The sequence below is a fragment of the Neohortaea acidophila genome (assembly GCF_010093505.1).
Source record: "Neohortaea acidophila strain CBS 113389 unplaced genomic scaffold BDY17scaffold_13, whole genome shotgun sequence".
Lineage (NCBI taxonomy): Eukaryota > Fungi > Ascomycota > Dothideomycetes > Mycosphaerellales > Teratosphaeriaceae > Neohortaea > Neohortaea acidophila.
In genome coordinates, this window is record NW_022985522.1 from 37,573 (window position 1) to 56,008 (window position 18,436).

At 56.8% G+C, this 18,436-nt stretch overlaps 8 protein-coding genes across 8 annotated transcripts; 5 read left to right on the forward strand and 3 right to left on the reverse strand.

Moving 5' to 3' along the window:
* Nucleotides 1-162: 162 nt before the first annotated feature.
* On the reverse strand, nt 163-949 carry BDY17DRAFT_328110 (bacteriocin-protection, YdeI or OmpD-associated-domain-containing protein; the record flags this gene model as incomplete). Its single annotated transcript, XM_033737793.1, has 2 exons — nt 163-570; nt 623-949. The coding sequence occupies 2 exons, from the start codon at nt 947-949 to the stop codon at nt 163-165; spliced, it is 735 nt and encodes a 244-aa protein (XP_033585140.1).
* A 1,560-nt stretch (nt 950-2,509) lies between these two features.
* BDY17DRAFT_313879 (uncharacterized protein) lies at nt 2,510-5,327 on the forward strand (the record flags this gene model as incomplete). The annotated part of the gene is made up of 2 exons (XM_033735767.1): nt 2,510-2,738; nt 2,809-5,327. 2 exons carry the CDS (start codon nt 2,510-2,512, stop codon nt 5,325-5,327), a joined length of 2,748 nt encoding a protein of 915 aa, XP_033585141.1.
* Nucleotides 5,328-5,415: 88 nt separating this feature from the next.
* On the reverse strand, nt 5,416-6,176 carry BDY17DRAFT_54622 (uncharacterized protein). The gene has a single exon (XM_033738487.1). It carries the CDS (start codon nt 6,023-6,025, stop codon nt 5,579-5,581), a length of 447 nt encoding a protein of 148 aa, XP_033585142.1. The 5' UTR covers nt 6,026-6,176; the 3' UTR covers nt 5,416-5,578.
* Nucleotides 6,177-6,529: 353 nt separating this feature from the next.
* On the forward strand, nt 6,530-8,726 carry BDY17DRAFT_305430 (uncharacterized protein). The gene has a single exon (XM_033734866.1). It carries the CDS (start codon nt 6,756-6,758, stop codon nt 8,508-8,510), a length of 1,755 nt encoding a protein of 584 aa, XP_033585143.1. The 5' UTR covers nt 6,530-6,755; the 3' UTR covers nt 8,511-8,726.
* A 349-nt stretch (nt 8,727-9,075) lies between these two features.
* Nucleotides 9,076-10,652, forward strand: BDY17DRAFT_313881 (uncharacterized protein; the record flags this gene model as incomplete). The annotated part of the gene is made up of 2 exons (XM_033735768.1): nt 9,076-9,296; nt 9,365-10,652. The coding sequence occupies 2 exons, from the start codon at nt 9,076-9,078 to the stop codon at nt 10,650-10,652; spliced, it is 1,509 nt and encodes a 502-aa protein (XP_033585144.1).
* Nucleotides 10,653-10,808: 156 nt separating this feature from the next.
* Nucleotides 10,809-11,609, reverse strand: BDY17DRAFT_54630 (uncharacterized protein). Its single transcript, XM_033738488.1, has one exon. It carries the CDS (start codon nt 11,414-11,416, stop codon nt 10,964-10,966), a length of 453 nt encoding a protein of 150 aa, XP_033585145.1. The 5' UTR covers nt 11,417-11,609; the 3' UTR covers nt 10,809-10,963.
* Nucleotides 11,610-11,688: 79 nt separating this feature from the next.
* BDY17DRAFT_305435 (glutathione S-transferase) lies at nt 11,689-13,059 on the forward strand. Its single transcript, XM_033734867.1, has 3 exons — nt 11,689-12,048; nt 12,132-12,433; nt 12,496-13,059. The coding sequence occupies exons 1-3, from the start codon at nt 12,003-12,005 to the stop codon at nt 12,829-12,831; spliced, it is 684 nt and encodes a 227-aa protein (XP_033585146.1). The 5' UTR covers nt 11,689-12,002; the 3' UTR covers nt 12,832-13,059.
* BDY17DRAFT_356708 (putative ABC transporter) lies at nt 13,060-18,378 on the forward strand. The gene is made up of 2 exons (XM_033738288.1): nt 13,060-17,168; nt 17,221-18,378. The coding sequence occupies exons 1-2, from the start codon at nt 13,406-13,408 to the stop codon at nt 18,255-18,257; spliced, it is 4,800 nt and encodes a 1,599-aa protein (XP_033585147.1). The 5' UTR covers nt 13,060-13,405; the 3' UTR covers nt 18,258-18,378.
* Nucleotides 18,379-18,436: the final 58 nt, after the last annotated feature.

Consider the following 18,436-nt stretch of genomic DNA (forward strand, 5'->3'; position numbering starts at 1 on the left):
GCTCCGTTCGACGGGCGTGAGAAATTCGCGCGACGGTTGCGTTTGGCGCCGGGGGGAGCATCGAATCTCCTTCGAATCGACTGTATTAGCACAGAAGCTGGTTGAATAGTTGATCCGCCTTGAACATTGCGCAAGTTGTCCCGCTCAGGCGTGAATTTGCGCTCACTTCCCATCCACAGCAGCGGACAGCCGTCCGGATCTACGCTGCGACGACCGCGTCTGCTCAGGGGGCGTTGCGGAGATCTTCGACTTCGCCGGGACTTTCACTTGCTTCGTCGTCGTCACTGATCCATTCGATTCGACGAGCTCTCGCTTCCGCTTCTGCGGATGCGGCGTCTCTCCACGCGCCAGCATCTCGACCGTAGCGGCAATGCGTTTCTGTCGCCCCGCTTCCGTCTTCAGAGATGCCAGGCGGAAACAGAGGGTGAATTTGTTGCCCTTGGTCAGTATGTCCCATTGCGCCTGGGCATCGGGGACGGCGGCGATGGCGGCGAGTAAGTCTGGGGGTGCTACGTTGGAAGCCTGATGATAGGCGGCATCCCATCTTCCGTCTGCTTTTGCCTTTTCGATCTGCGAGCAAGGATTAGTAGTGAGAGCGTACCAATGCGTGGAGAATGGTTACCTCGAGTTCGCCACGAGGCTTCATTCGACCCTCGCTCCGTAATCGATCAACATACTCGATATTCAACTTCGACCAGACGCTCTTGGGTCTCCGAGGAGTAAAGCGACGAACGTGGGTCAAGTCATCGGCTTTGTAGCCCGTCGAGTCGATCCAGCCGTGGCAGAGAGCTTCGTCTCGTGCTTCCTCGTAAGTCAAGGAGGTCGGTTGGGTGCTGCCTTTCTTGACGAGCGTGAGCATTACCCCGTCCGATCGGTCTGCTTCGCGTGCCAGCCATTTGCTCCATTCCGTTTGATTGGCGAGTGTGAGTCGTGGTTTCTCCCCTGCCATGATTGGTCTAAGGAGGTGAGATGGCCTTAGGACGACCATGAAAGAGTACAAGAGCCGTGTTGCATGTCTGGCTGCTCGTGAAGCGTAGCATATGGCGCGCTATCGACCGCGACTCTGATGGCTGAAGTGGAGGAGGATGGCCTATCGAAGATGTGATTGGCTGACCGGGCCCAAGCTCAACTACAGCACCTCGAGATCTAACGTGCGTCTCAGTGAAATTCCATGATCTTGCTAAAGACTTCACCTCATCAAGGATCGAGTCTGCTGACACCGCGTGATGATGATTACTCTCGGGTTACTTGTTCCGCAGACACCTTGCGGCTACAGACTGTGGCGATGTGACACACACGCGTCCGGAGATGCTGACATGAACGCAGGATCAGAGCGTGCAAGACTACGCATCCACAAGCTGGTGAGAGAACGCTACACCTGCAGATCGACGAGGCCGAGGATTACGAATGGCAAGAACGAAGCAAAGCGCCCTGGAGCAGCATCGACCACGCAAGGCCGCGACGACTTCGTAGATTCGGATTACCCGCCCACTCGAGCTGATATCTGCCATCGCCGGCATAGCCAAGGACAATGGACTGGCCTTCGTCATATCAAACACACGCCTTTGGATTGAGGGAATGCCATCATAGCTCTCTGCGCGCAGGTGTGATGAAATACTGTTCTGCATTCACGCCTGCCCGATGATGAGTAAGCAAAGAAGCCCATTGCCAAGGCCCCGGGCATGTCGATTCCCTTCCCTCTCAATTCCTTTGTCGAGCACTTCCCTCACTGCACACACCTTGGGCATTCCTTGTCTCTCTCATACTCATTGCAACACTCCCTAAATCCCTCTCCTTCGCCCACCCCGGGTTTCCGCGAAGCGCGCTGGAGTTCATGGCATTAGTGGGTTTCTTCTCCTCGTCAAGCGCAAGCAGGTACTCATCGTATAGATGTAATTAGTCTTGATCAGACTGTCACGCACAGTCTGTAGCACTGCCGCCTTCGTCCCGGCCCCAGAACCTTTGTCTTCAGCTGTCCCGCACCGCCGATTCTCCGCCGAGGCCCGCCTGGGGCAATCCAAACCTCACTTCCATCACCCATCGCCATACCACCCAATCTTATCGCTCGCTTGCCGCCTTCCACGATCGCTTCATGCCTTCAGGAGCTTCGATCATTTCCGAATAGTCAATCAGTGGCGTGGGCATGTGCGGCGGGTCTTCGTTTGCTTCCCGCCCCGGCTGCTAGACTCGCGGCTTCTTGTTGTGCCCGAGCTTTCAACTTCACCCACCCACCCACAACATGGCACACGTCAACGACCCGCGGCAGAATGGAGAGGGATTAGAATCAGACGTGCGTGGGATCACACTCAAAGAAGAAGAGAATGGCGATGTGGACATGGACACAGTACCCGTCACACACCCGGTGAAGTCAGAGCGCTCTGCCTCTGTGGCCGGGGAGGCTTTTGCGACGATTGGCCCCAACACCCCTCGCAGCACCAAGAAAGCGTCTCGATCTCCTATAAAGAGTGAGCAGATGGCTCAATCTCCTGCCGTCAAGCATGATGAGGAAATGGTCGGGGGTGATATCGAGCTGAAGCTGGAGCCCGGCAAACCCCCGAAGCTGCAGAGGAAGGCCAGTCAGAAAGTCGAACGGCGGCTTCCACCCCTGTTCTTCGACTACGAAAACAAGACTGCGGAAGCGACTTCGGCATTCACCGTGCTGTCCGAGTGCGTCTATGCGAATAAATATCTCGGCACCACCGAACATGCCTTGGAGTGCGACTGTGCGGAGGAGTGGGGTAAGTCACAGCCCGCGAAGATACACATTCCACCATCAACCACAACGCCCATCTAACACTTCACGTCCAGATTCCGCCACCCGAACGAATCATGCCTGCGGCGATGACTCGGACTGCATCAACCGCGCCACCAAAATGGAGTGCGTTGGCGACTGCTCCTGCGGCACCACCTGCCAAAATCGCCGCTTTCAGCAAAAGCAATACGCCGATGTGTCAGTCATCAAAACGGACAAGAAGGGCTATGGGTTGCGAGCGGAGAACGACCTCCAGGCCAACGAGTTCATATTCGAGTACATTGGTGAGGTGATTGGAGAAAATGCCTTCCGCAAGCGCATGCAGCAGTACGATGAGGAGGGCATCAAGCACTTTTACTTCATGTCTCTCACCAAAGGCGAGTTTGTGGATGCGACCAAGAAGGGGAATCTGGGCCGATTCTGCAATCATTCCTGCAATCCCAATTGCTACGTCGACAAATGGGTGGTGGGCGACAGGCTGCGCATGGGCATTTTCGCCGAGCGCAAGGTCCAAGCTGGCGAGGAGTTGACCTTCAACTACAACGTCGATCGATACGGCGCGGAGCCCCAACCCTGCTATTGCGGCGAGCCGAACTGCACGGGCTACATCGGTGGCAAGACGCAGACGGAGCGTGCAACCAAGCTGTCGAATGCAATCATCGAAGCGCTTGGTATCGACGATGCCGATGCTTGGGATACTGCCGTGGCGAAGCGACCGCGCAAGAAGAAGACGGGTGAGGATGACGAGGAGTACGTCAACAACGTCGAGCCTAGAGGCCTGGACGAAGATGGCGTCAACAAAGTCATGTCCTCACTCATGCAGTGCAAGGAAAAATGGATTGCGGTCAAGCTGCTTACCCGGATCCAGCGCGCCGACGACGAGAAGGTGCGCAATCGGGTGGTGCGCTTCCACGGATACCGCATTCTCAAGACCGTGCTGTCCAACTTCATCGAGGATGTCAATGTCTGTCTTCAGGTGCTGGATGTGCTCGACAAGATGCCTCGTCTTACTCGCAACAAGATCCAGGACTCGAAGATCGAGGAGACCGTGGAGCCATTGGCGAACAACGCCGACGAGAGAGTCGCGGCTCAGGCCAAGGCCCTGCTGGAGTCATGGAGCAAGCTGGAGATCGGCTATCGGATCCCTCGCATGAAGCGAGACCCCAACGCCGCGGCAAATGATCGAAAGGTCGATAGAGTGGACAGGCGCGATGGTGAGAGGCGGAGGTCACGCTCACGATCCAAGTCCAAGTCGCCAGAGCGGGTATTCGCTCCTACAGGGCCTCGGAGCAATGCGCCTCAGCGAGGTGCAGGGTACTTTGCCGGCCCACGCCCATCGGGACGTTTCAGACCGCCACCTCCTACCGGTGCTCTCCCGCATGGATGGTTTGAAGCCACTGCCGCCAACGGCTCCATCTACTACTATAACCACGGCGGAGCAACAACATGGCAAAGACCGACGGTTCCTGCTGCCAACGCGCCTCCACCGCCACCTCCCAAGGCCGTCTCTGACCAACAAATGATTCAAGATCTCATCAAAAACATCGTCTCCACGGTAAAGGAGCCCACAAAGCCCGCTGCCTCTACCGGCGCCACGCCAACCGCGACCCCCAAAAAGGAACGTAAAGAAGACAAATGGCGATCTTTGCCCGAGGAGAAGCAGAAGAAAATTTACGAGTCCTCCTTACAGCCGCACATCATGCACGTGGTAGGCAAGTACAAGCACAAACTCGCCAAAGACGACCTCAAGCGGTGGGCGAAGGAGTTTGCGAAGAAGATGGTCGAGTCGGACTTCAGGAAGGGCAGGGTTGAGGATCCTTCGAAGATCAGCGACAAGCAGGCGAAGAGTGTGAAGAAGCATGCGCAAGACTTTTTCGAGAAGGCGGTACGGAAGAAGGAGGAGGCGGAAAAGAAGCGTGGGGTGAAGAAGACGCATGCTGCTGGGGGAGAAAGTCATACTCCAACGGGTTCGCCTCCTGCCACGGCTGGAAGTCCGATGGACAAGGACGGTGATGACGACGTAGCCGAGCTTTCTGACAACGAGGGCGAAGACGATGTCGAAGCCACGCCGGCAGATGATTCAGTCGACAGTCTCGCTGCGCTGAAACGGAGGCGAGACGATCCCACGGCTGAAGAGGAAGACTCGGCGTTGAAGAAGCTGCGGCTAGATGGCGAAGCGGATTCCCTCGCGCCGCCACCACCGCCGCCTCCCCCTCCCCCTCCTACCGAATGGGCCAATGGCGAAGCAATGGACACCGATCCAGGTGCAGAGATGAGCACAGCCCAGGACGTCTCGGGCTCCTTTACCCACGAGGCCATCACCGCCGTGCACGCTGCGACATTCGGTCCGTCCGATGCCAATGGCCACCGAGCGGACGAGAGCTTGTCAGTCCACGGACTGCCGTCACGTGCATCTGGAGGCGCTGATTTCCTCAAAGCGGAGACTTTTCAAACTGCCACGCCGCCGACGACGGGCTCCCCGGATCAAGAAGAGGCTGAGAAGTTGGCGTGGGCGCGGGAGTCCGAGGGGGCGAAAGCCGATGCGATGCAAGCGACGGAAGGTGCGGGCCAGTAAGCTGACTCTTGCTCAATCATTCCGGTCTGTCTCTTGGCGAGGCGGTGATCTGTCGTGGTCTTGTTCTTGTTGTTGGAAGGTCCCGGCTTGCTTCTGCGCTCAGATATAGATGCCGCGGCCGTCGCGCGCGCCTGCGTCGATCTCGGGTGAAGGAGACCTCACCCACAGCTTTGGTCGATGCTGTAATGCTAGCTAGGTATACCCCATGACGTCCAATCTTGAAACACTATCAAACCACCCAAGGCAAGGCTTCAATCGAAAAGTCCCCCGGCATCACCGTCTGACCCCCCGCCGGCATCCCAATAACTCCACCCCTTCACCCTCCATCCCTCCCTCCCGTCCTTCCCGACCCACCCTCCAATCGCCGCCACGAAGGCCACGCGATCCTCGGCCTGCACGCGCAGCCAGACGTTGTGATGCTCGATTTTGAGGATGTCGAAGGCAATTGCTGAGCCGTGCAGGCCTAGGAATTGGGTCAGGGCGGAGCGGAGGTGGAGGTGGATTGTGGGGGCGTCGAGGGGGGTGGTGTTTGGGGTTGTATTGCTGTTGGCGGTAGTGGAGGGGAGGTGTTGGAGGTGGATGTAGGACCAGTGGGGGTTGCTGAGAGTTATTGAGGTTGTGGGTGGTTTGGTGGAAGTGCGTTTTCGTTTTGGGTGTTGTGTTTGTTCATTTGGTGGTAGAGTGTCTGGGTTTGCCATCTTGTTGCGGGACTTTGTCACATTGTGGTGATTGTCAAGGTAGCGAGATGGAGAGGATGCATGTGCGTGAAGTTCAATGCCAGCATGCACGCGCGGAAACACCCGCCGCTTTTTCCGGCTCACTTCCACTTCCAACCACGCGTTTTTGAACCTCCCTCTCCCTCTCAACCAACCTCGCCCAATGGCGGGCCAAATCCTGGACCCGCGAACCCTCAACTCCTGGGAAGATGCCTTCCAACACCCCCTGCCAATCGTGCGGCGCCTGGAGCAGCAGCTCCGCAAGAACATCGATGAGAATCGCCAAAAGCTGCGCTCGCTCGTCGGAGCGAGCTACCGCGAGTTGCTCGGGACGGCGGAGACGATCATCGAGATGGACGCGCAGGTGCGGACGGTGGAGACGTCGCTAGGGGAGATTGGGAAGAATTGTAATGCGGCGGTTGTGCAGCGGATTGCGGAGAATCATAGGCGGTTTGTGGGGGAGAGGATGGAGGAAGAGGGGGAGGGGAGGAGGGCGGTGGTGCAGACGAGGGTGTTGCAGAATTGCTTGATTGCTGTTCGGCGGACGCTTAAGCGTGGTGGGGATGCTCTGCTTGCTGCGAAGGTATTTGTGCTGGCCAGGCTTTTGATCAAGAGTGTTGCGGAGAGTTCGCGGCCGCCGGCTGTTCTGGACGAGCTTCGACGGAAGCTGAATGCCACCCGTACTCGGCTTCTTTCGTACATTGAGAGGAACATGGCGAGAGTGTCTTTGGACAAGGCGAGGCTCCCTCGGGTACTTTGCGGCTATGTTCTCGTCACAAGCTCGACGCCACGCCAGGTCCTTCGACATTTTTTGCAGATGCGGCTGGACGAGCTCAATAGAGCCACCGAGACGCCGTCCGAATCGCACGTCGTGCAAATGCTGGAGCTATACACTCAGACCTTGGCCGACACCCGCGACCTCTTCCCGCGTCGATTTGCAGATTTGCTCGCTCGCGTTTCGAAAGGCCCACTTGTGCAGGATGAACAAGTAACGAGCCTCTTCGAGCTGAATCTCGACATCTACAGCTCGTGGATGCCTGAGGATTTCCAGACATTCACCCCTTGGTTCCGGCACGATCATCTGGTATCGACTGAGGTGACTGATGCTCTCGCCGCGTGGACGCAGCAGGCGCGATCCTGCGTGTTTGAGGGTGTGGCGGAGTATCTGTCTGGTGAGGACGATGCGCAGACGATTCTGGATGCACGGCAGAAGTTCATCTCCAACTTTATGGAAATGAGCAATACGACCAAAGACGTGGATTCTACGGAGGTGGTACAAGGTGTGCGACTGGCTTTTCTCGAGAGATTGTCCGAGCTTGCTGCACAAGCTGCAACCGTCGACGATCTCGCAATTGGAGATGCTGATGAGCCTGCTTTACCGACGAGCGAATCTTTGTCAAGCCTGTGGGACGTGGCGACTGAGGACTACGATCTCGCACATGGAGCGTTCGGCTTGCGCCGAGCTCTCCTGGATGCACGACACGGCAGGGACAAGAAGCTGCGAGTGGAGATTGAGAAGCTCGACGCATGGATGAAGCGACTGAACGACTTCTTAGATGTTGCCGATGAGATGAGCTCGACGACTTGGGAGGACAATTCCGATTTTCACCTGGACGATACCAACGGTGATGACTCTTTACAGCAGATCCTGAGCAAGCAAGATCCGGAGCAGCTGCGAAGCAGATTACGAACAGTGATTCAGGACTCGTTGACGCGCATTCGCACTCAGCTGGATGCTGTAGCGCCTTCGACCAACCATCCTGCGTTTTACATTCGCATCTGGAGAGAGATTGACTGGCGATGTCAAGCTTTGGACAACAGATTGAGCATCCCGAGCGACTCGTTCTCCGTTGCTGAGCTGCACCGCAACCTTGCACAGTCGTTGTCCAAAGCCGTCGTACCGGCAGCGATTGAACTGTCCAAGAAGCGTCGTCACGTACCTACCACGCTCTGGGATGGCAGTCCACCGCTGCCCATTCAGTGCTCACCGATGATTATCAAGTTCTTGACGAAACTCCATCGAGCCATGGAAGAGGGCGGGACGGATGTCTGGAACTTGCACTGCGTAGCCGAGGCGAAGAAGGCCATTGCTGATGCATTGGAACAAGGGCTAGATGACCCGGAATTCACGCTTTGTTCCTCGACTGACGTCGTCAAGGGAGAAGTGTTGACCAACGGGCATTCCGAGGATAACGAGGCGAATGGACACGTTGAGGAAGAAAGGAGTCCTGCACAGGATGAAAAATCAGATCGACTGGAAGCGCGTCAACGAGCACGGATTGTGCAGAATCTCTTTGACACCCTCTATCTCGGTCAAGTGTTGGCTGACGGAGAGGCCTTCCACAGCCTTGTCGAGAAGCTCACGAAAAATGGGGAAGTTGATGAAGGGTCGCTGGAGCGGTTGAGGAAGAGCGCGAGCGAGTACTGGCGGAGGACGTACTTGCTGTTTGGAGCGTTGGCAGCCTGACGTATGCTCACAATCCTCGTTGATCCTACACCTACCTGTACGCATCTGCTTCAGGCACCCTGGTAGAGAGGTGGAGGCGACGTGAGACATGTAGTGGATGAGGTAAGCAGCGCCTTACCCGACGTGGCGCCTTAGCGTGGTGGGCGGGCGCACGCGCGCGCCTGTGATAGGCTGCGACACGAGACACAGATGAAACACGGAGGCCGCCAACCGCCCGTCGCGCCGCGCTGTACGCCGCAAAGTGCAACACGATCCAGCGCGATCGATTAATTAAATGCAGGCCTGGCAGGGCTCGCCAGGCTGCCTGACCCCCCTTGCCGCCACCTCGTCGCCGTTTCTTCTTTTTCCCCCTCCTCTGCCACCTCCATCTACGCTGCAAACACCTCCTCCCGTCCACCGTCAAGCGCCGGGCCAGACAAACGCGCGGGTGTGGAGCAATATCGAATCGACCTGCAGCTCGAGAGCTTCCGCCGAACGAGGTCCATCCCGCCGCACGCACGCGAACACGCAATCCGCCTCCGGCTCACACCTCGCACCTCTCCGCCCGCGCTCTCTCTCGCCCGCCATGTCCACCGCCGTTGCATCTTTTGCTCCCAGCGTGGAGAGGCATCTCTCCCCCTCCTCCCACTTCCCCGCCGTCGTCACTGCCTCCGCCGCACCGCAGACTAGCGACCGGGAGCCGGTGTTCAAACGAGTGCGCAGCAATCCCTCGCCGAGCCCGCTGGAGACTGCGAGCAGCAGCATAGCAGACCGAGCGAGTCTCGCCGGCAAGAAATCCCCGCTTTCGTGAGTATTCCTACGTATGGCATAGCTCAAGGGCTATTTGAGCTCGACTAATGAAGTATGTCCTGCAGAGCCGGCGCCAGCGCACCACCCGTCATCAAAGTCAAGAAGGAGCCCGCCTCACCCCAAATGTCCTCCCGACCGCGACCAAAGCGGCTCGACCTCTCCTCCAGCACCTCCGCCAGCACATCCACGGCCACCGCCCGCGGTCCACAAACTGGTGCTCAGTCCTCCAATCCCTCCGCCCCACTCACCTCTCGAGAATCTGCCGGCCTTCAGGTACTAGACGTCGGCCTGGCCTGCCTTTCGCCCGGCTTCCAGACCAACGACCCAGGCATGCGAGAACAGCTACAGAGGAGCCTCGACGTTCGTGATCAGCAAAGGCAGATTATAGAAGCTAGACAGAAAGGCACGAAGCCCGGCAGTGCACACGAGGCCGACAACCCCAACCGAACACAAGACTCCACTCTGTTTGGCGTTCAGACACGCACGCCCACCACCTCCCGACGGAAAGGCGCTCCGCCAGGCCTCACGATCGCCGCTCCAAATGCCGCCCAATTCGCCAACGACCGTGTCATTCAATCCGCCCCCATCAATCAGACCTTCACCGGACTCCGACCTGGCGATCAAGCATACAGCCGCCACGTCCAGCACGGTCCCAGCGCGCTGAGTCAAATGAGCCACATCCACCACGTCCCCGCTACGCAGACCAGCAACCGCCTGCCGCCAATCGCAGACGTACTAGCCAAAGACCGGTCGGAAATGCAGCAAAGCAACTACCCCACCAGCACCCACTCGCCTCCCCACGCCTATGCTCCTCCCTCTGCCGCTTCCCCCAACTTCCCCTCCCACCAAGGCCTACCAGGCACAAGGAGCCGCGAGTTCCGCTCCGCAGAAGAAGCCGTGGCCGGCCTCTCAGGTGGCCGCGACGATTTGATGCCCAAAGTCGTGCACTACGGCCGCCTTGTGCAACCCCCCACGCCCCCGTCGCCCATGCTCGGCGCCGACAACAGCAGCCAGCCTTCGTACTCCTCCACCGGCGCGCAACAACAACACCAACCTACCGCACGCTCGTACAGCAACAACAGCGCCACGTACAACTCGGACGGCACCTCGCGCCTCGACATCCTAGCTCGCACATCATCGATGAACGGCCGACGACGCGGGCGGGAGGAATACGAGCGCGACAACGAGAGTCCGCCGCGCTCGGCGCAGCAGCATCTCCCGCAGCGGATGGAGGCGAAGCGCACGACTTTCGCTGCGGCGGAGGACGATTGGAGGAGTGGGATGAGTTCGACAGAGAAGAAGGAGGAGTTTCTGCGGTTGTGCGAGCGGGCTTGGGATTTGTTTCATTCTTGATCTTTTGGACTGTTCGCGTTTCTCATTGTGGAGCGAGGCGATGGGGTTCTTTTTCTCCTGGGGAATTGGATGCCGGTGCATGATGGATTGACTAGAGGGAATTGCCTTCGTCCTCTAGACGTTTTGATGTGGCAGCAGCCTTATGATCAATGGAATGAAAGTGGAGTCTTCTCACTCATAGGTCGTGCATTCGTCTTATCCAGTGACAAGTTCTAGGGCCCCCTGCCATTCACAGCAGACACCAAAAAAGGCGAGCAGCAACCCAGACTCGAACCCGGGACGTGCCAAAACATCAAAAAACATACTCCTTTTCAGGAGAGAAAGCAAGGCGAGACTCGTAGAACCCCAACAGGTTTGCATTTTTGGGCCGCCGACCGAGCGCATCGATTGATGCTGCCAGTCATTGGTTGGAGGGGAGGCGTGAATGATTGTACATGTAGAGATTGTTGGATGGTGACGAGGTTCTGCCGAGTTGCTAGATCGTTGGAAGAGAGTGGGAGAAGGTGGGTAGGGACCAGGATTGATGCATCGCCCTCGTTGCGTGAGTGTCTGACTTCATTCCTGGCATACATGTAGGCATCCTGTCTTGTCCAATACGAGTAGGGCTGGGATATGGAGTCACGATACAATATTTGATATCTACATGGACGCCAGAAAGGGAGGAGGCTGCGAAGAGGTGCAAGGCTGAGCGCCAAAAGCAACGAGATACCGTCCCGGGGGTGATGTACACCTGAGGTTTCGATGAATGGAGTTCGCTTCGCCATTTGTTTGAGCTCGCCAAATGCTGGGGTCTTTCCCACAAACCTTGACCCCAATGGATGGAGGGATGATCCTTGTATGGAAGAGCGTGCACATCACTTATGCATCGATAACCAACCGAAAGAGGGAGAATAGCAGTAAATTAGTGCCAATGCGTATTGGATTCCACACGATGCTCCACCTGCCTGCACCAGCAAATCGACCCCGCGATGATACATTACGGCGACGGTGGAGATGCTCTCGCCCCATTCCCCGGCTTACAAATGCAAGCAATCTACGACTAATCACTAATCCACCTTATGTCTTGCCACAATGGAGGCTAAACGCACCAATTGAGGTATTTGCCAGACCGCAGGACGGCTAGATTGTCTCCTCCGTCTACGAGCGCCCCACGTTTTGTCTGCCGTGACGATGGTTGCCCGGCAGATTTTCAATGGCGTTTCGCTGGTGGGCTTCGTCATATAAAGGCTGGGTGACGAGCTCATTATTTGGGGATCTTTTTTGGTTGAAATATCTCTACTCAGGTTTACTTTGCTCCTTACTACTCCCCTTCAACTGTCCAACAACATCATCGAGTACAATTGATCCGACATGTCTTCTCTCAAGCCAATCAAGGTCTGGGGCGCTGATGGCCCGAGTAAGTCCACCCACGCGCAACAATTCCAATGGCATGAGTACGGTGGAAGGATCTGAAGTATTCCATGCTGACATACCTTCAAGACCCCCCAAAGGTTCCCATCGTCCTCGAAGAGCTCGGCGTTCCCTACGAGATTGTGCCCGTGGAAATCAGCAAGACCAAAGAGCCGGAGTATCTAAAGGTCAACCCCAACGGCCGCATCCCAGCCATCTACGACCCGAACACCGACCTCACCCTGTGGGAGTCGGGCGCCATTGTCCTGTATCTCATTGAGAGATACGACAAGAAGCAGGCCCTGAGCTTCCCTGCCGGGAGCAACGACGCCGCGCTCGCCCTGCAGTATCTCTTCTTCCAGGTGTCTGGGCAGGGACCTTACTACGGCCAGGTACGCTTTTCACGCATTCGAGATTGCTCCCAAGATGAGCCATAACTGACCGCTCTCTACAGAACGTCTGGTTCCACAAGTTCCACTCCGAGGACGTGCCGTCTGTAAAGGAACGTTACCTCAAGGAGGTTAACCGCGTCACCGGCGTCCTGGAGGGCGAGCTGGAGAAGCAAAAGAGCAAGGGCGGCGATGGTCCGTGGCTGGTGGGCGGCAAATACTCCTACGCCGACTTGTCCTTCCTGCCGTGGCAGCTGATCATGGTCAAGTTCTTTGACAAGAACGGCTACAACCATGCCAGCTTCCCTCTTGTCAAGAACTGGATCGAGAGGATCTTGCAGCGCAAGGGCGTTCGCGCCGCCCTGAGCCAGAGCTCGTACCTCAAGAACTTTGTGGAGTAGTGGCAAGAAGCGTGTATGCGCCGGGCATGGAGGGTGGCATTATCAGTCGATGAGTAGTCACTCTTAATCGAATTGTTGCCAATACTTTTCCAGCCGTGGTTCCAGTGCCGCCTTGCGCGTGTGCCAGGCCAGCCCGGAGCGATTCGCATCCGGTTCCGTCCCACTATGCCCAATGAGGAAATTGGCCGGGCGTTAGCGCGGAGCTTCGTCCACGACATTCCGTGCAGGATTGGAAGGCAGTACGCAATGCCGAGCGACATCTACGCTTCATCGAGTCTTCGCCTCTTCTTCTTGATATCTTCGCCATCTGCGCTATTTCGAGCGGTCGTCTGTAATTACTTTGCCTTCGTTGCATTCCATTTTCCACGTTCATTGCTGAGAAGAAGTTTCGCCACAGTCGAATGACGCCGGCTGCATGCGCCTGACTACACACCTACCTTACGGAATCTCGGAATCTCGCCACAGGCATCCGCACTCGTTGAACAATTCTCAGACGCTCTCGTTCTCCTCTATGTTGACGCACAGCTGAACTTTTCTTCTTCCGCGCAACGTCGCCAAGTTCAACGCGATCGCAATGGCGTTCATCCGCCAAACTCGGACGCTATGCGAAAAGACACTCACCATCGTCTTCCTACGCCACTGGCTGGGAACACTGACCCGAGCGCTAATTGCGCCGGTGATTTTCATGTTCATCATCAGCTATGCTAAAAACTTCTTCGTACCGCCCAGCGACTTTGGCGTGGGTTCTCCCGCTCCGTTGCGATCGCTTGGAGCGGCTTTGGATGCTTCTTCGGGCGGCAGGAATACCGTGGTCTTCGTCAATAACGGGCACACTGGTGGCGACATCGCCAGAGTGATCGATCAGCTCTCTCAGCCTATCCAGGCCCACGGCAAAACAGTCGAAGTGATCAGCGCGGACTCCGAAATCCAAAGAATCTGCAGAGGCTCCGTTCGCGGAGTCACGCAGTGCTTCGGAGCGGTGTCTTTCACTTCATCTCCGACAGAGGGCTCGTCATCGGTGTGGAACTACACCATACGTGCCGACGGCGCGTTCGGCGGCGAAATCTTTGTCAACCAACACAACAATGCCGCCGAGATTTACGTTCTCCCTCTCCAACATGCCGTCGATGCGGCAATCGCCTCTGTGCAAGGCGCCACCCTGCCGGACAATGTGCAGGAGTACGCATACACCGACCAAACGGCTGAAGAACGGCTACAGTCAATCAACCACTCTTACATGGGAGCACTCATCAACATCCTTGCCGTGGCTTATTTCATTGGCATCGTCGGAATCTGCTACCAACTAACTGGTGAGATGGCCAAGGAGCGGGAACTGGGAATGACGCAGCTCATCGAGGCTATGATGCCCAATCGCCACCGTTGGACGACGCAGGCGACTCGACTGTTGGCCATGCATCTTTCCTTCGACATTCTGTACCTTCCCAGTTGGGCCATCATGGGTGCCATCGTGGGCTCCCTGAATTACACCTACTCCAATGCTGGCATACTCGTCGGCTACTTCATCATGTCCGGACTTGCCTTGTCGAGCTGGTCCGTCGCCTTTGCAAGTTTGTTCAAGAAGGCTCAACTGTCCGGTATCACGGTGGTGATGACTTCTATCATCCTCGCGATCATCATACAAGTCGTTCCGCCTTCCTCGACTGCGACAGCAACGGTGGTGAGCTTGTTGTTCACCCCGATGAACTTTGTCCTTTTCATCATCTACGCAGCCTACTGGCAACGGCAGGGCTTGGCTATCGACCTGCGCCACGGCCCACCCACTGCGCCCTGGTCTACCCCAGGATATCTATTTTTCGTGTTCTGTGCCATTCAAATCGTCGCCTTTCCCATTCTTGGCGCCTTCATCGAAAGACAGCTTTACGGCACGGCTTCCAAGGCCCGGCATCTACGGTACGACGAATCGGAGAGCCCCGAAGCACTGAAAATCACAGATTTGTCCAAAGACTACGCCCCGGCTTGGTTCGAAGGAAAAGTAGCACCGAGATTCTCCCACAAGCCAAAGCCTACCGTGCACGCCGTCGACCACCTGAATGTCGCCGTTCTGCGAGGCCAGATCTGCGTTCTTCTCGGCGCAAATGGAAGCGGCAAGACCACGACGCTCGATATGCTGGCAGGCTTGCAAGTCCCTTCGAGTGGAATCATCGAAATGGATGCGACTGGGGGCATTGGCCTCTGTCCGCAAAAGAATGTTCTCTGGGACGAGTTGACCGTCTACGAGCATGTGCGCATTTTCAACCGACTGAAGGCGAGCAAGCCCGATTCCCGGAGCGTCATGAAGGAGCTGATTGCCGCTTGCGACATTGACCAGAAGCTGAACGCCACCACGCGCACGCTGTCCGGTGGGCAGAAGCGAAAGGCTCAGCTTGCCATGATGTTGACCGGAGGCTCGAAATTGTGTATGCTTGACGAGGTCAGCTCTGGCTTGGACCCGCTGAGTAGGCGGAAGATCTGGGACATTTTGCTTGCTGAGCGCGGTGCACGAACGATTTTGTTGACGACCCACTTCCTCGACGAAGCCGATCTGCTTTCTGACGATATTGCGATTCTGTCCCGAGGAAAGCTGGTGGCGAATGGCTCGGCTGTGGCGCTCAAGCATCGTCTTGGGGGTGGCTACCGTGCACGCATCTATCACGAGGACGCCAGACCTCTCCCAGCGGAACTGGAATCGATGAACAAGCAGGTCTACCACGATCAGACGGTCTATCAGCTTGCCGACTCTAGTGCTGCAGCAGGCTTTATCGTGGAATTGGAGAAGGCTGGAGTGAAGGACTATCAAGTGAGCGGCCCAACAATCGAAGACGTCTTCCTGAAGCTCGCTTCAGAAGTAAAGGACGAGCTGGAGAAGGATCGACAATTGGACACTACGAGCCAACCGGATTCGGCGTCTGGCGAAAAAGGCCTGCAACTTCGCACCGGCAAGCCATTGTCATTCTGGCAGCAAACCTTCGTACTGTTCAGAAAGCGGATCACGATTCTCCGGCGCAACACCTGGCCGTATCTCGCTGCGCTCTTGATCCCGATTGCCGCCGCTGGACTCGTAACACTCTTTCTCAAGAACTTCTCCGCCTTGACCTGTGCTCCTACCTCTGGTTTATACATCCCGGAGAGCACGTCTCTCGATGGCTACCTGGCAATCGGGGCGGAGATACCCTATGGACCTGCTAGTCAAGTGCCGCGGAATACTCTTTTGCAGCTGTATCCGCTTCTTGAGCAGGCCCTTGAGGGTGTCACATCTCTTGACGCTCTCCAAGCCTACATCAATGCGAACTTCAGCACAGCCGTCCCTGGTGGCTTTTACCTGGGAGACACCCCGACGTTCGCCTGGAGGGGTAACTACAACGTATCCTTCCCGGTCGCGGTCCAAAACCTGATGGACGTTAGTCTCACCAGGACGCCGATCATCACCGCATACCAATCCTTCGATTCCCCCTTCACGCCCTCGACCGGCAAGAGTCTCCAGCTCGCTCTCTACTTTGGGCTGGCCATGAGCGCATACCCTGCCTTCTTTGCCCTCTACACCAACGTCGAGCGACTACGCAACGTGAGAGCATTGCACTACAGCAACGGAATCCGCGCGGCACCACTTTGGATCGCATACACGCTTTTCGACTTCATGATTGTGTTGCTGGTCAGCGGCATCACCATCATCATCTTCACGGCCGTCTCCAGCATCTGGTACGGACCCGGGTATCTCTTCATCGTCTTCGTCCTCTACGGCCTGTCTGCCACCCTCATGGCCTACGTCATCTCCCTCTTCGCCACGAGTCAGCTCGCCTCCTTCGCCGTGGCCGCTGGCATGCAGTGCTCCATGTTTCTGCTCTACTTCGTGGCGTACATGTGCATCATCACGTACTCGGTCACGACGGAGATCGACACAAACGTGAACATTGCCTTTTTCACCATCGGCTTGTTCTTCCCCGCGGCCAACTTGCTGCGGGCTTTGCTGCTCACCTTGAATGAGTTCTCGATCCTCTGTCAGGGAACGAGCATCGCGCCTTACCCAGGAGCCATCACGGTCTTTGGCGGCCCGATTCTCTATCTCATCCTGCAATCCCTCTTTTTTGGCGTTTGGCTTGTGTGGTACGATAGTGGATGGAGACCTGCATTCCTCACTCGGACAAAGTACCGGCATGAGGATGCGGAGATGAGCGAGGAGGTGGATGCGGAAGTCTTTGCTGAAGCCAAGAGGACCGAAGGAAGCGCGGATGAGTTGCGTGTTATGCATGCCACGAAGACGTTCGGAACGAATGTGGCTGTTGATGATGTTACGTTTGGAGTGCCGAAAGGAGAGGTGTTTGCCCTGCTTGGGCCCAACGGTGAGTGATTGTTCGCGACAAGTTTTCTGAAATCATGCTGACGTTCGTTCAGGAGCTGGAAAGTCGACTACAATCGGACTGATCCGCGGCGATACACGCCCAAGCACTAAACAGGGTGACGTGTTGGTCGAAAACACCTCCATCGTAAGACACCGAGCATCGGCACGTGCAAATCTCGGCGTGTGCCCGCAATTCGACGCCATGGATCAGATGACGGCCATTGAACATCTCCGCTTCTATGCCCGAGCGCGTGGCGTTCCCGATATCGAGCACAATGTTGATCAGATTGTGCACGCCGTCGGCCTGGAACCTTTCAAGACTCGTCTTGCTGGGAAATTGTCTGGCGGCAACCGACGCAAACTTTCTCTCGGCATAGCACTGATGGGGAATCCGTCTGTTCTACTCCTCGACGAACCAAGCAGCGGCATGGACGCCGCTTCCAAGCGCATCATGTGGCGTACGTTGGCTGCGGTGTCAGAAGGCAGGAGTCTCGTGCTCACCACGCATTCGATGGAAGAAGCAGACGCTTTGGCGGACCGTGCGGGCATCATGGCGCGCCGAATGTTGGCGCTGGGCACGGCGGATCAATTGAGGAAGAGGCACGGCGATGCGTACCACGTGCATCTCGTCCACAAAGACGCGCCGTATACCAGCGACGCCAGCATGGCCGAGATCATCGCATTCATCAACAGCCGCTTCCCGCGCGCCGTCACGGAAAAGCGAGGCTTCCATGGCCAGCTGCGTTTCAGCGTGCCCAACGAGATCACCCATCCTGCCATCAAGCATTCAGGAGACGCAGAGAAGGCGCCGGTGGTCAACGAAAGCAACCTCGAGCCAGACAAGAGTGGCCCAAGCCGCGGCATCAGCGCTCTCTTCACCGAGCTGGAAGCCAACAAGGAACGCTTGGGCTTGGAGTATTACTCTGTCAGCCAGGCGACGCTGGACCAGGTATTTTTGAGCATCATCACGAAGCACAACGTGCTTGAGGAGAATTATGCGCGGGAGCATGCACGCAAGGAGGGTGTGGGAAGCCGGATCAAGGCGGCATTTGGGAAGGAGACGTGGATGCAAGTGTTGTGTACTTTTTAGGCGGCATATGGGCTGGTGCATGGGTGGAGTTTTATACTGCTATTCTGCACTGTAATTAGATCGACTTGCACAATGAGCAAGCTGTGTACAGATTGGATGAAACTTGTCGAGCACGTGACGCAGCGCAACCAAGCTTTGGCGCGTGGAAAACAAGCTTCGAGGGGAGCTTGACTCGCCCT